The sequence below is a fragment of the Bison bison genome, unplaced genomic scaffold (assembly GCF_000754665.1).
Source record: "Bison bison bison isolate TAMUID 2011002044 unplaced genomic scaffold, Bison_UMD1.0 scf7180017864386, whole genome shotgun sequence".
NCBI lineage: Eukaryota > Metazoa > Chordata > Mammalia > Artiodactyla > Bovidae > Bison > Bison bison.
The window spans coordinates 1709703-1723860 of record NW_011494958.1 but is presented as its reverse complement, the minus strand read 5'-3'; the positions used below and the strand labels follow the sequence as shown (position 1 = coordinate 1723860).

The 14158-nt window shown below is 35.9% G+C and overlaps 1 protein-coding gene across 1 annotated transcript in view; it reads left to right on the top strand.

Moving 5' to 3' along the window:
• The window catches only part of ZDHHC2 (zinc finger, DHHC-type containing 2), a 36249-nt gene that overhangs the window by 10540 nt on the left and 11551 nt on the right, over nt 1-14158 (top strand). The window contains exons 4-8 of the mRNA XM_010858375.1: nt 3942-4011; nt 4734-4766; nt 9090-9210; nt 11759-11891; nt 14021-14120. Of these exons, the coding sequence (XP_010856677.1) occupies nt 3942-4011; nt 4734-4766; nt 9090-9210; nt 11759-11891; nt 14021-14120 (457 nt within the window). The remainder of the gene's footprint in view (nt 1-3941; nt 4012-4733; nt 4767-9089; nt 9211-11758; nt 11892-14020; nt 14121-14158) is intronic.

The window sequence follows — 14158 nt, the reverse complement described above, 5'->3', positions numbered from 1 at the left end:
AAGGAGTAAGTGTCTTTTAATTTCATGGCTGCAATCACCATCTGCAGTGATTTTGGAGCCCCCAAAATTAAAGTCTGACACTGTTTCCACTGTTTCCCCATCTATTTCCCATGAAGTGATGGGACCAGATGCCATGATCTTCATTTTCTGAATGTTGAGCTTTAAGCCAACTTTTTCACTCTCCTCTTTCACTTTCATCAAGAGGCTTTTTAGTTCCTCTTCACTTTCTGCCATAAGGATGGTGTCATCTGCATATCTGAGGTTATTGATATTTCTCCTGGCAATCTTGATTCCAGCTTGTGTTTCTTCCAGCCCAGCGTTTCTCATGATGTACTCTGCATATAAGTTAAATAAGCAGGGTGACAATATACAGCCTTGATGTACTCCTTTTCCTATTCGGAACCAGTCTGTTGTTCCATGTCCAGTTCTAACTGTTGCTTCCTGACCTGCATACAGGTTTCTCAAGAGGCAGGTCAGGTGGTCTGGTATTCCTATCTCTTTCAGAATTTCCCACAGTTTATTGTGATCCACACAGTCAAAGGCTTTGGCATAGTCAATAAAGCAGAAATAGATGTTTTTCTGGAACTCTCTTGCTTTTTCGATGAGCCAGCAGATATGGAGTGCTTTTTCTACTAGACCCCTTGATGCACCAAATTAAGACTAAGTCATATCAGAACAAAGAATTAGTGTTCATTAATAACAACTGCAGTTTGGATTTATGTCATCTCCTTGTGCGAATTACATGATGCTTGTTCCTTGGAAGGAAAGTTATGAGCAACCTAGACAGCATATTATAAAAGCAGAGACATTACTTTGCTAACAAGGTCCATCTAGTCAAAGCTATGGTTTTTCCAGTAGTTACGTATGGATGTGAGAGTTGGTCTATAAAGAAAGCTGAGTACCAAAAAATTCATGCTTTTGAACTGTGGTGTTAGAGAAAACTCTTGAGAGTCCCTTGGACCGCAAGGAGATCCAACCAGTCCATCCTAAAGGAAATCAGTCCTGAATATTCATTGGAAGGACTGATGCTGAAGTTGAAGCTCCAATACTTTGGCCACCTGATGCGAAGAACTGACTTATTGGAAAAGACCTTAATACTGGGAAAGATTGAAGGTGGGAGGAAAAGAGGATAACAGGATGAGATGGCTGGATGGCATCACCGACTCAACGGACATGAGTTTGGGTGGAGTCTGGGAATTGGTGATGGACAGGGAGGCCGGGATGCTGCGATTCATGGGGTTGCAAAGAGTAGGACATGACTGAGCGACTGAACTGAACTGAATTGAAGATTATCTTCTCTTATATTGTATGCCTATCTCCTGGGATGAACTTATCATTCTCAATATTTTTGACAGTCTGGAACAGAATCTGAATTTGCTAATATAGTCTTTATATTTTTAGTGCAAAACTTCTGGATGCATGCTGAAATCAATTTTAGCTGACTAGAGTCATAGACTAAATTAAATTACAGGAAGTTTAATAAACAGATGATAATGTTGGTGTGGTTAATCTCTCTCTGGAATATGTGGGGTGTAAAGGTAATCATGAATGCAGAGTGGACATGCAGTGGAGGGCCACAGTGCCCCCAAGGCAGGAATATGAGGGTCCTTTTTCTTACCCCACCCTCGGCCAAAACCCGTGGGTTCTTCAGATAACTTCCTTCCTCACCCTGAGAAAGGCCATGGACCAAAGCAACTGAAAGGCTCAGTTGGTGTCCACATACTTGATATGTCTTAGAGAATTGAAGAAAATGGATAGTAGTATAATTGAGGGTTTTCCCGTTCATTCTAGATCCACGGTCTTTCCTCCAAACCTGAAAGAGAAAAATAGTGACTGCCTAGGTTATATTGACTGCTATGCATAGAGAACAAATTCAACCATGTACAGTCTTGGGTGTGTGAGGCAAGTGTGAAGACTGTTCATCTCACTTCTTTTTGTCCTGTGCTTTCATTTTGATCCAACCATCTCCTGATTTCTTATGGGGCTCTCCAAACTCTATTATATTATTATTTTTATTAATGAGGACTATTTGCTTTTCCAGCTCTCCCTTGCTATCGATCCTTTCCTACAAAAAAATATTTGTAGACTTTTTGACTAGGAAAATTACCATTAGAAGTGATGTAATTAGGTTATCACTCTGCACACAGATGTTGGTAGTGTTTCCTTTTCAGTATTTACCAAAAAAGTTTTAAATTATATAAATAATACATGAATAAATTCTCAGAAGATTCAAGCAAGACAGTTAAAATTCCCCCTCCACTGTTAGGACTTTTTAAATGATAATCAGATGGCTTACTTTAAATTCCAGTGGGATGATTTTAGTTGAATCTGATCTGGCACATGGAGTGTGTTTTAATTATAAGACTAAATTTCCGTTTCTGAAAAACCATGAACAAAAAGACTTTCACAAAAAAGATTATAAATGAAAAATTTCAAAATATTTTTGAGTTACCGCCCACTTTAATTTGCAAGGTGCACCCCACCCCCTGTGTAATTAAGAAATAATCACCACTTAGAATGTACAATTGCCCAACAAAACTCACATGGAAATTGTGTGACTTTAAACCCGTGCTGCCCATTATGGAAACCACTAGTCTTTTGTGATTATGACAGCTTCAAATTTGACTATAAGTGGAAAACACAGAACTGGTTTTAAAGGCTATTTAAAAGCAACAGAAAGGTTCAGTTGATGTTCACACACTTCATTTGTATATACTAATATAAAATATAATGTTACATGTATTTATAACTAATATAATAATTATATGTTGAAATATGTATTAGGTGAGATAAAATATATCATTAAAATTAATCTCCCCCCACCTTTTTTTTTCACTTCTTTTAACATAGCTCCTAGAGAGTTTAACAGTACTCGTGTGGCTTATGTTATATTCCTTCTGGACAACACTGCTCCCATTTTGATACCTGGCATGAGCCAGGGATACTTTAGAGCTTCACCTGGAATGTCCCTGTGAGACATCTTCATTCAGGAGATGAGCAGGCCATGCCATTCATCTCTGGAATTCCTGAAAAAGAAAGTTATAAGGGGATGATTAAGGACTTATTTCAGTATTGAAAACAACTCCTTCTAGGCCTGTTGTCTTAAAGCTCTTTTTATTCTTAGTTTATAACAATTTTTTCCTTTTTTTAGAGATTGTGATATTAGCTAATATAATCTTGATAACTGCTTGCTGCAAGTATGTTTTCCAGATTTTAAGTTTGCTCGTTTGGTTCTGCTGGCCCTACTGTACTGCCCACTTAACAAATCTCCTGTAATTTTGGCAGACTGAGGGCATCCTGTCCGATGCCTGTGTACTGAAAGAGCATCTCCAATCATCCACAACTGTCTCTGATGTCTGTTTTAGAGAAGAAAGGCTCAGGACTTCAGTCACAAGAATTAAAATTCTCTGGTGGAAGTACCTCTTGGAATACTCACTCCTCATCTTGCATCTCACCCAGCAGGGAAGATGTGAACTCTTTCCCAATTCAAACAGCTAGTTGAATTTATTCACAAATTTCTAAAATGTCTTTCTCAAAAAACTTCTAAAATGTGGTTGTATCCTTTACCTAGTCATCCTGGCAGAGTCCAGGAAACGAAATGATTAATCAAGGGAGACATTCTGTTTACTTTGGTGAAAATGGACATGGTTGCAGCCTTTGTAAGTCTGTGATTCCTTTGTAACTAGATAGTATATTTATAGTTGAGCATGCCTGAGAAAAATTTCCCCGAAAGATCTATTCTTGGGAACTCTCTGCAGAGAACTGAGGCTATAGTCAAATCATTTCATTTTTGTATTTATGCAGTCAAATATGTCATTTCTATCAAATTTAAATTCATTATGCTTTATAGAATTTAAATTTGGATAAATGATTAAAAGCTGTTTAACTGTGTATTCAATTCACTGTTACATCTAAGGCTAAGTGGAGCTTTTTGTTCCTAGCAATCCGCTATTGTGACAGATGCCAACTTATAAAACCAGATCGCTGCCACCACTGTTCCGTCTGTGATAAGTAAGAAAAAACCCTTTACTTCTAAAATGTCTACACACCCGTGGGTTTTTTTAAATGTGTTTCTTTTCTCTTTGCTTTCCAGATTATTTCCTTTTCTCCTTTTATCAGGCCTTTATTTAGGAAATATGACCAGCGCTTGCATAAATACGAGTATGGCTAAGGGCCATGATCAGTTGTCTCTGTTCCCCCAGATTCTTTGTGACTTGAATGAAGTGCATGATTTTAGCAGCTCATTCTTGGCTAGTTCTAGTTAAGAAAAATTTCTATGACTCATTTCCTTTTTATAAAGATAATCCAGTTGGCTTCATGACAGTCCGATGTTACATACTTGATATACCACAAGAACAGTACCATATACTTGTCTTACGGTTGGACATTAATGGACAAGTTTTATCCAGACTGTCTGTAAATCTGTTGACATTTTGTACTTTCTTCAGCATAAAATAGTTGTATATTAACATATTGTATTTTTAGAAAATGAGTTATTTTTTTATATCTTAAAGCATGTATATTTTGAATTTAAAGTTCTATTTTTGTATCATCTAGAATTGGCTATAATGTTTATTTTAATGAGCCTTTTTGCTATTATTCAGGTTTTAGATAAGTAAATAATTTTGCAATATTTTACCTGCTACAACTCTTTTGAAATAGTATTTCATTTTATAACATTGGGATTAAACTTTTGTGGGATGCTGAATTTTGTGTGTGTGGTTTCTTCTTAGATGTATTTTGAAGATGGATCATCATTGCCCATGGTGAGTGTGGCTCTATACTTAAAGAAGTTTCTGTCCTTTATAACAATAAGTTGAATCATTGATCTATTTAAATCTGTTTATAAATGAAATCTTGCCTTAGCTAACCTAGGGAGTCCCTTTAGGTTTAGTTTGTAGAGTTTGTTTAGTTAGCTAAAAATAGTCTTTATTCCATGAGTTTCCATGAAATAATTTTAACACCAGTAGGTTAACAATGTAAAACTTATTTCCTTACATTTGCTCAGAACAAATGGTTTTCTTTGTATGCACATGCATAAACAGAGAGATTCTAGAATACTTCTAGAATACAGAAATGACACCAAAATGTGCACATAAATTATACATAACACTTCACTTGAAGTATCTAATAAGGAATGAATTAATCTAAAGATTTAACAATGTTTTAAATAGAACTTAATGTTAAGGAGTAGAATAGCAGATCTGTAAATACACACATGTGTTTCAACAAGGGTTTCCACTTAGAATTCATTAAAATTTTTTTAAAAATTTCTAAGTCATGAAATTAGGTAACTGACTAGAGGATTATTTGAAAGATCTAAGTAACTAATGAAGGTTGGCTTTTCTCCCTTATAACTTTTCATCTCAGTGTACACATCCCTGTGAGACCACACCAAGGTTGCCAGTCAGGTTGGATTTGGACATTAAGCATGATCATTCTCCAAGCCTTGCCTTCTTTCATGGTTGGCGCTAGGCAAGGTAGGGCTTCCCTGGTGGCTCAGCTGATAAAGAATCCACCTGCAATGCAGGAGACCTGGGTTCGATCCCTGGGTTGGGAATATCTCTTGGAGAAGGGAAAGGCTACCCACTCCAGTATTCTGGCTTGGAGAATTCCATGGACTGTATAGTTCTTGGGGTCACAAAGAGTCGGACATGACTGAGTGACTTTGACTTTCAGGCAAAGTAGACGTACCCGCAAACCTACGCCAGAGGTGGGGGAAGCATACATAGTGAACAGTTACCTTAGCTTCCAGAAACAGTAGCGGGATGTCAGGTTTGCAGTGTTCTTTATCTCTCCCCAGGGTACCTCTTACTTTTCTTCTCCTAGATTTTCTACTATAATTATCAGGTTAAGGCTAACTAACTCCTATGAAAATAATGCTCCTCTTAGAGAAAGATATTGGTAAATAACCTCTGTTTGAAGTAACAATTTTCATTTGTGATGACTCTTTTCTTTCCTCATTCTTTCCTTCATTTAATTCATTCTGTTCTCTTTCTTAGCAAGTTCTCTTCCCACTGATATTTCCAATTTTATGGCCTGAGTCTCTCTGCCTTTCCCCCCCCTTCACTTAATATATCCTGGAAATGTTTTCATATTAATCTATAAGAGATCTTTTCTACAGTCATTATGTAAATGTAACAGTCACTTATTAAGATTTATAGTGAGGCAACCTTTTTATACAGGTCTTGTATATGATTTTGAATCTCAGGATCTGTCAACTTTTAGTGTTTGAAAAATCAGAGAACCATGCCTCCTGTTCGTGATGACTTTAACGTATCTGCTGTGGCCAGAATACCCTCTGGGGTGCAGGGGACCAACCTCACACTTCTTTTTTAACTAAAATAGATATCCTGTAGTCTTTGCATTATTGGCTATCCTATCAAATTAGTGTTTTTTCTTTTTAATATAATTTTTAAATTTATTAATTATACTAATAATATTCTTTGACAAGGCTGCGAATGGTTAGGTGGCACTAATTAAATAATTTCAGATTCAGTTTGTTGAGTGCTTGTAATGTCTAGAGATGATATATCCATATATCTGTAAAATCTGTAATCCTTATAACCATGACAGATATTATTAGAAATTATTTGTCCCATTTTTAAACAAGAGGAAAGTGAGGCTCAGAAAAGTTCCAGAGTGGACTTAAAGTCATATATCAAGTTGTTTGGACCTCAGCGGCCACTTTCTTTCCACCTTTTTTTATATTATGTTCTTTTTCCAATTTAGACTCAGAAAGCAGTTTCCCTAAAACAGAGCCAAGAGCTGTTTAACTGAGTTTAAATGAATGTGTAAGGGATGTTTACCTAGAATGTGTTTATTTCTCCATATAAAGGCATTCAGATTCAGAGTACATGCACTTTTCAAATTGAGTCTTCAAAGTAGTAGGCAGTTAAAAATGTCTAACCAAAAGCTGTCTGTCAGGTAGAGAGTAAGTTATTATTAAAAATAAATATGATCTCAAGTATGACATTCTTACCAAGCTCAGTCTTTATTGACTAACCTTCTCTGTTTCTTGACTTTGACATGGCAAATCATAGCATGCCCCTGTAGAAGTTAAAGTAAGCTAAATTAGATGTAAAAATCTCCGTTCAAGATCATTTTCCTTTCTATAAAAACACTATTTGTCATCTAGTACAAAAGCTGGTTCTTACATTCCTGCAGGAAGAGCAGCGGTCTTTCCTGTCCCATCTCATGTTCCCCTCGTTCACAGAAGCGTCATTGTCTGGACATCCATGTGGCCAATCTTAACACCCCAGCCTCTGTCTCCCATTCACTCCTCTAGTAACCAACACAGATAAGCATGGGGATATCCTCTCTCCTCTTGTGACAGAACACATTTAGACTCAGCTTGTATGGACCTGTTTGCAATATTACTTCTTACCATTATTTGATTCAGATGTCGTTAAGAGACAGTCTCAGTGACTGGTTCGCACTCACACTGGAATCTCTTGGGCTGCCAGTGTAACTGATTTCATTCGGTGTGCACCCACAGTTTTGCCTTCTTTATGAATCTGTCATACACAATACCCTTAGGCTCCAAAATTACTACATCTAATGCTGTTCCCTTTACCTTATATTTTTGGAGGTAGAAGATATAAACATTTTCCATTTTTGTTCCAAATTTTGGTTTATCCATAAGTCCAATGTTTAACTTTTGAATTTTTTTAAATTAAAAAAGTTTTAATTTTAAGAACCCTTACCATGAACTCTGTCCTCTTAACAAAATTTTAAGCATGTAGTAACAGTATTGCTAACTCTAGGCCCATGACGTATAGCGGACCTAGTTCGTGTTCATCTTATGTAATTGAGTAAACATTTTTCATATGACTATTGTTTCTCCTCAACAATAGAGAAAGAGAAACAATTCATTTATTGGCAAAGTCAGTAAGGAGGAAGATTATCTTATGCTGGTACTGAGTAGGAACAAAGGTGTTTGCTGGAGAAGGACATGGCAACCACTCCAGTGTTCTTGCCTGGAGAATCCCATGGACAGAGGAGCCTGGTGGGCTACAGTCCATGGGGTCGCAAAGATTCGGACATGACTGAGTCACACACACACACACACACACACAGGTGAAAGCAGAAACATCTGTGTGTTCTGTGCAGTGAGTTTATTATTTTTATTGTTAATTCCTGGGTTCACTGCCCATGAAGATAACAACCAATTCCACTTAACTGTTGTGTCACATTTATCATCTAGGAATTCCCTTGTCTTAATAGAAAGAGGCAAAATAAGGTTTGATAGAAGAAGTGTGACTATAAAGTATGAGTTGTATTTGTATTTATGTTTATTGATACAGTAGTTTGAGTTCTTAAACCGCCCTCTCCAAATACGGTGATTTCAGAGTAAGAGCTGAGAATTCTGAATCTCCGTTTTTTGAGATTCAGATCATAGCATAGAGGCCTGGTTCTCAGAAAGGATCTCAGAGTGCTGATTTGACAGATGAGGAAAAGGAAACCCTTAGAAATTATGGCACTTTGTCAGGGACACATAGCTATTTAGCATCGAATGTACGTGACTACCTGGCTGTCTGGCTCCCAGTCCTGTTTCTTTCCTTAAACCTGCCCTTTAAGATGTTTTGATAATCTGGTTGCTTCAGTGCTGTACCGTCAGCATGCAAGCAGTCTGTAAAGACCTCTCATCTAATTTTGGAAAACTTAAAAAGTTTTAAAATTACTTAATCATAGAAATCAAATCCAAAGGTAACACAGAAAAGAATTTAGAAAATCCCTCTTATCTGTTTGGTGTTAATAGATTTCTCACAAGATCAATACTTAGGGCATGTGCTTATTTGTATAATTGGACAGGAAATACAGGGGTCATGAGTAATTAAAGCAATATTACATATCAAATTTCTAGTTTGAACATAGGAATTCCTTTTTAGTGAAATGGAGTTTTTAATGTTTGTATGTGTAAAAAAAATCTTTAGATAATTTTTAAAAAGAAATCTTTTGAGTTATGCTTAAAGAAATGCCAATAAATTTTAATGTTAGGAAATCAAATACTTGTGTTAAGGTTGAGCATATGTGTACCCAGGGTAACAGCATAAAAGTCACTGAAAATGTTTTTGTTTTGTTAACAGGGTGAACAATTGTGTTGGATTTTCAAATTATAAATTTTTCCTCCTTTTCTTGGCTTATTCTCTGCTGTACTGCGTTTTTATTGCTGCTACAGACTTACAGTATTTTATCAAATTTTGGACCGTAAGTTATTACCTTGGTGACTTTTTTTGGAATACAAAAATACATATATAGACTTTCAATAGTGACTTAATCCAGACACTAATTTTATAGAATAGAGCTAATTTATATATAGTCATTCCTCATTATTCGCAGATTCTGTGTTTGTGAATTCACCTACTTGCTAACATTTATTTTAAACCTCAAAGTCAATACTCAGCGTAACTTTTGTGGTCATTTGCAAGCATACACAGAGTAGGAAAAATCTGAGTCACCCACGTACATCCTTCCAGTTGAGATCAAACCAGAGGTCTTATTGCCTTCCTGTTTGAACTCTTATACTGTAAATGAGTGTGCTTTTAAGTCTATTTAGTGCTGTGTCTTTTGCATTTTTGTGCTTTTTTTTGTTGGTGATTTCATTGTTTAAAAGGCCTTCAAGCCTAGCGCTGAAGTGCTGTCTAATTTTCTGAGCAAAAGAAGAGACCGTGATGTGCCTCATGGAGGAAATACATGTATATAGATAAGCTTCCTTCAGACATGACTTATGGTGCTGTTGGCTGTGAGTTCTCTTATTTAATGCATATTAAATAAGGTATCAATTAGGTTTTATAAGCAGAAACACACAGAACAAGGTCATTGATCATTTGACAAAAATGTTGTGACCAGAAACCTGTATCTTCCCAGGAGCAATGGTTCGGGAATCATAATTTCAGTGTTCATGGCAACTTTAAAGACCATCACCACTGCGAATAACAAGAAGTGACTATATAAGATTTTTTTTCTTAGTATTTAAAAGAGAAGTTCTTCTTTATGTGTAAAAAGATTATTAAACTAGAATATCAATCAAGTGCTGAATTGATATTAAGTGCATGCTTTAGGCAACTCATTTGTTTTCTGTGCTGTATATTTTAAATGTAAGCAAAACAGAATTAGTACTGTGTATTTTGGAGTAGAAAATGGCAGCCCGCTCCAGTATTCTTGCCTGGAGAATCCCAGGAACAGAGGAGCCTGGTGGGCTGCCATCTACGGGGTCGCAGAGAGTCGGACATGACTGAAGCGACTTAGCAGCAGCTGGTTTACATTTGGAAAGGGAATGGCAACCCACTCCAGTATTCTTGCCTGGACAATCCCAGGGACAGAGGAGCCTGGTGGGCTGCCGTCTATGGGGTCGCAGAGAGTCAGACACAACTGAAGCAACTTATCAGCAGCTAGTTTACATCTGGGAAGGGAATGGCAACCCACTCCAGTATTCTTGCCTGGCAAATTCCATGGACAGAGAAGCCTGGGGGGGCTACAGTCTGTGGGGTTGCAGAGTCAGACACGACTGAGCGACTAACACACACACACTATGTATTTTAAGTACCGCAAGATAGTCCCCATGAATACCATACAATATAAAAAGCAGTTATCCCTGCCAGAGTTGCCGTATTACATTCATTAAATTATCCTTTATTATGGAAAGACTCTATGAATTATTAGATCATTGATGTGAGATTTGAATCACATTCAATGCTAAAGATTTATTGATACCTACTATGTGTCAGTAACATTGCTAAGCGCTAGAAATACACAGGTAAACGAGCATGTCCTAGCATTCGAGGGTACTTGCAGTGTCCATCTGGAAGAATGATCTCTCGTGGATGTCTGAGAGCACATGGCCTTACAGTTCCTCATTCTCGTGGATGGTTTTACTTCCAAACCACAAATACATGTGTAAAGGATTGACTGGCTTTCACAGTGAGAACACTGCTGTCAAAAGGTATCAGTGAGGTCTTGTGACCTGGCTCAATCTGACAGGATATTGAAACCGAATGTCAGAAGGAGACACATCCTAGCATCTCTGGTGCTTCACTGAGTATTCCTAAGCCCACATTCTAGAGGGACTCCAGGTCTCCTTAGATGCGTAGACTAGGAGAGTCAGTCTGGTTGTGCTTTGATGGTCTTTTTTATCCCATGGGTATTGTTAAGGTTTATTTTAGACAGGTGTTACGCACTGGTGGTGAACTTTTCTGTGCTGACATTATCCAAGGTAGCTTGAAGCATTATTGTGAGTGTGTTGTATGTGTTTGTAGTTGATTTTGTCATTTGCAGTGATGTAAAACGTCAGTGAGAAGACTAGCTAAATCATGCCACTTATCCTCCATTTTCTGGCATTATAATAAAATAATGTTTAAACATTTGTAAATCTAGAGTATGTTAACAAAACATTTTCAGAAAGTAAATTAAAAACAAATTTTATAAATTATAAAAATTTTATAGCTCCTTTTATCTTGCTTCCTACTTGTGTAGTTTACACACATACTATTATAATTGTTCTATGAATTTGGTTATACAAAATAAATATCCAAAATTTTAATATCTTTTCCATAGATATATGTATATTCATGTTATAGTAAGCATTGATTTGAGTTTAAAGATGTATTTTTCCCTTGCAGTTTTAATATAAAGCTGTATATCTTTCTCCATATCTAAATTTAAGAAAAATTTTAAACAACAACAAAAAAAGACTTATCAAATTAGGAGAATACTCATTCCTTTGACAAAACATTTTATTTTCTCCCTCTCTTTATAGAATGGCCTACCTGATACTCAAGCCAAGTTCCATATTATGTTTTTATTCTTTGCTGCAGCTATGTTTTCTGTCAGCTTGTCTTCTCTGTTTGGCTATCATTGTTGGCTAGTCAGCAAAAATAAATCTACATTAGGTGAGTATATGATTATTGTAGTTAACAGAACTTTCAATGCAAAACTAAATATTCATCAGAGGTTGCCATATGGTTAAATGCTAACCTGTCCTGAAGTTCTAAAAACCACTCTTAATTCCCACATTGTCTGGTGGGACAAATACAGATTCACTCATTCCGTGTATTTTTAAACTGTCCATCGTGTGCAAAGCATTGTGTATATATACAGTGGTGAGCAACGCAGAAAATGGATAAGCAAACATAAACCTAATTACAAAGTGTTTTGAAAGAAACAAACAGGATGTTGAGTTATGAATCAAGGGCTAGGGATGGTAATAGGGAACCTATCTAGAAGGAGTGGTCAGGGAAGAGTTCATGAAAACAGAAAGTAGTTAAGAAGTCATGGAAAGAGCTAGAACATCTCAGGCAGAGAAAACAGTATGTTCAAAAGCCCTGCAGAGATCGGATACAGCAAAGCAGTGCTACAACCTGTATGAACGTCAGAAATGTCCTAAATAAAAGAAGTCAACTAGAAAAGTTACATGTCGTATAATTCCATTTATAGGAAATATCCATGGAGAAAGAAGCATTTTGATAATTTCCAAAGGGTGGGAAGAAGATGGAGTAAAGAATGACTACTTTAATTAGTATAGGGTTTCTTTTGAAGTGATTAAAATATTTTGGAATTTGGTATAGGTATTGATTGCAAAAAAATATGAATTACTAAATGCCACTGAAATATTCACCTTAAAGTGACCAATTTTATGTTCTCTGTATTTCATCTCATTTTTTTTTTTAAAAAAAAGAGCTACATATGTTTGAGAAACTATTCATAGAAAGCTAAAGAACAAAAAAAATGTACTATGAAGTTTGAGAAGTAAGCAGGGACTAAGCTAAATGGAGTCTTCTAGACTAAGAATAGGGGTTTCAGAATGCAGCCAGGACTTATAATTTCTTTTGATCGCAAAGGATACTCAAGTTATGAGATTCTGTTATTAAAATAATGAAAATTAATTGTATATAATTGTGAATGTTTATTTTTCAATATTGAGGTGAAATCTAATCACCTGAAGTACTAGCAGAGTGAAAATATTGGTATAATAAAGTACTTTCTAAATGAAGTATCATATTTCAAATTATAGAGCAATTCAAATTGTAGAGCAATTCAAATTGTAGAGCAATTAAATTATTTTTCAAATGTAAGTGTTTCTACTAAGCTTTCAATTTTAGAAACTTGTAGATTTTACTTGGAACACTGAAAGGATTTCGTCTGAACAATATGGTCCTATAATTATTAAAAAGTTTTATAAAAAGCTATAAACTAGGGTAATAAATATTAAGAATCTTGCAAATCACCACATTTTTCATAGTACCTTGACTCTGCTAGTTAGATTTTTCCTTTCTCAAATAATGGACAGAAATCATTATACTTCTATGTTTATTCACATAGAAAATCCCAAAACTAACATTTTAGGTTTTGCATCTCAGCATTATTTAAGATGAAAATGTAGCATAAAGGACAGAACTTTGATGACCTTGTTCAAATTCCAATCGTGTCATTTACTTTTTGTGTGATATTGAGCAAAGTCACACAGCTTCTCTCAACCTCGTGAGCATAACCACCCATGATGTGTGACCCTGCATTGCATCCTGATTTAGACAGAGAGTTTTAAAGTACCTTTTTGATTAGCTAGAAGAAAATTTATGATTGGATGACATAAAATTCTAGTGAAATTGGAAAATGGAAATTATTAGTTGAAAGAAGGTTATAGAATGTATCTTTAGTCTCATTTTGATTTAAAATATATATATTTATATCTATCTTATCTCTCTGTCCATTCAGCTGTCTAGAAGATGTAGAGTTTTAAATTATTTGCTTGTTTGTGTTTTTTCATTTTTTACAATACACATGTGCTGCTGCAGAAATAAAAGGGTTACTTAAAAACTACAATAGATCTAATCATATTTTAAGTTTGTTTTAAAAGAAAAGACAGTCTTCATCTGTGGGGCTGTTGACAGACATATAAAGAGTCGCAGGAGGCTAGCCATGGGTTTTCAGAGTTTCTTCATTTAATCCACTCCTTTCTAATTATAGCGCTTGCTAGTTGATGTGCTCTTTCCTTATGTGATTGCTCTGCCATCTTTTCTAGAGGCATTTAGAAGCCCAGTATTTCGACATGGAACAGATAAGAATGGATTCAGCTTGGGTTTCGGTAAAAATATGCTCCAGGTTTTTGGTGATGAGAAGAGGTACTGGTGCTTCTAAATGCCTCTAGAAAAGATGGCAG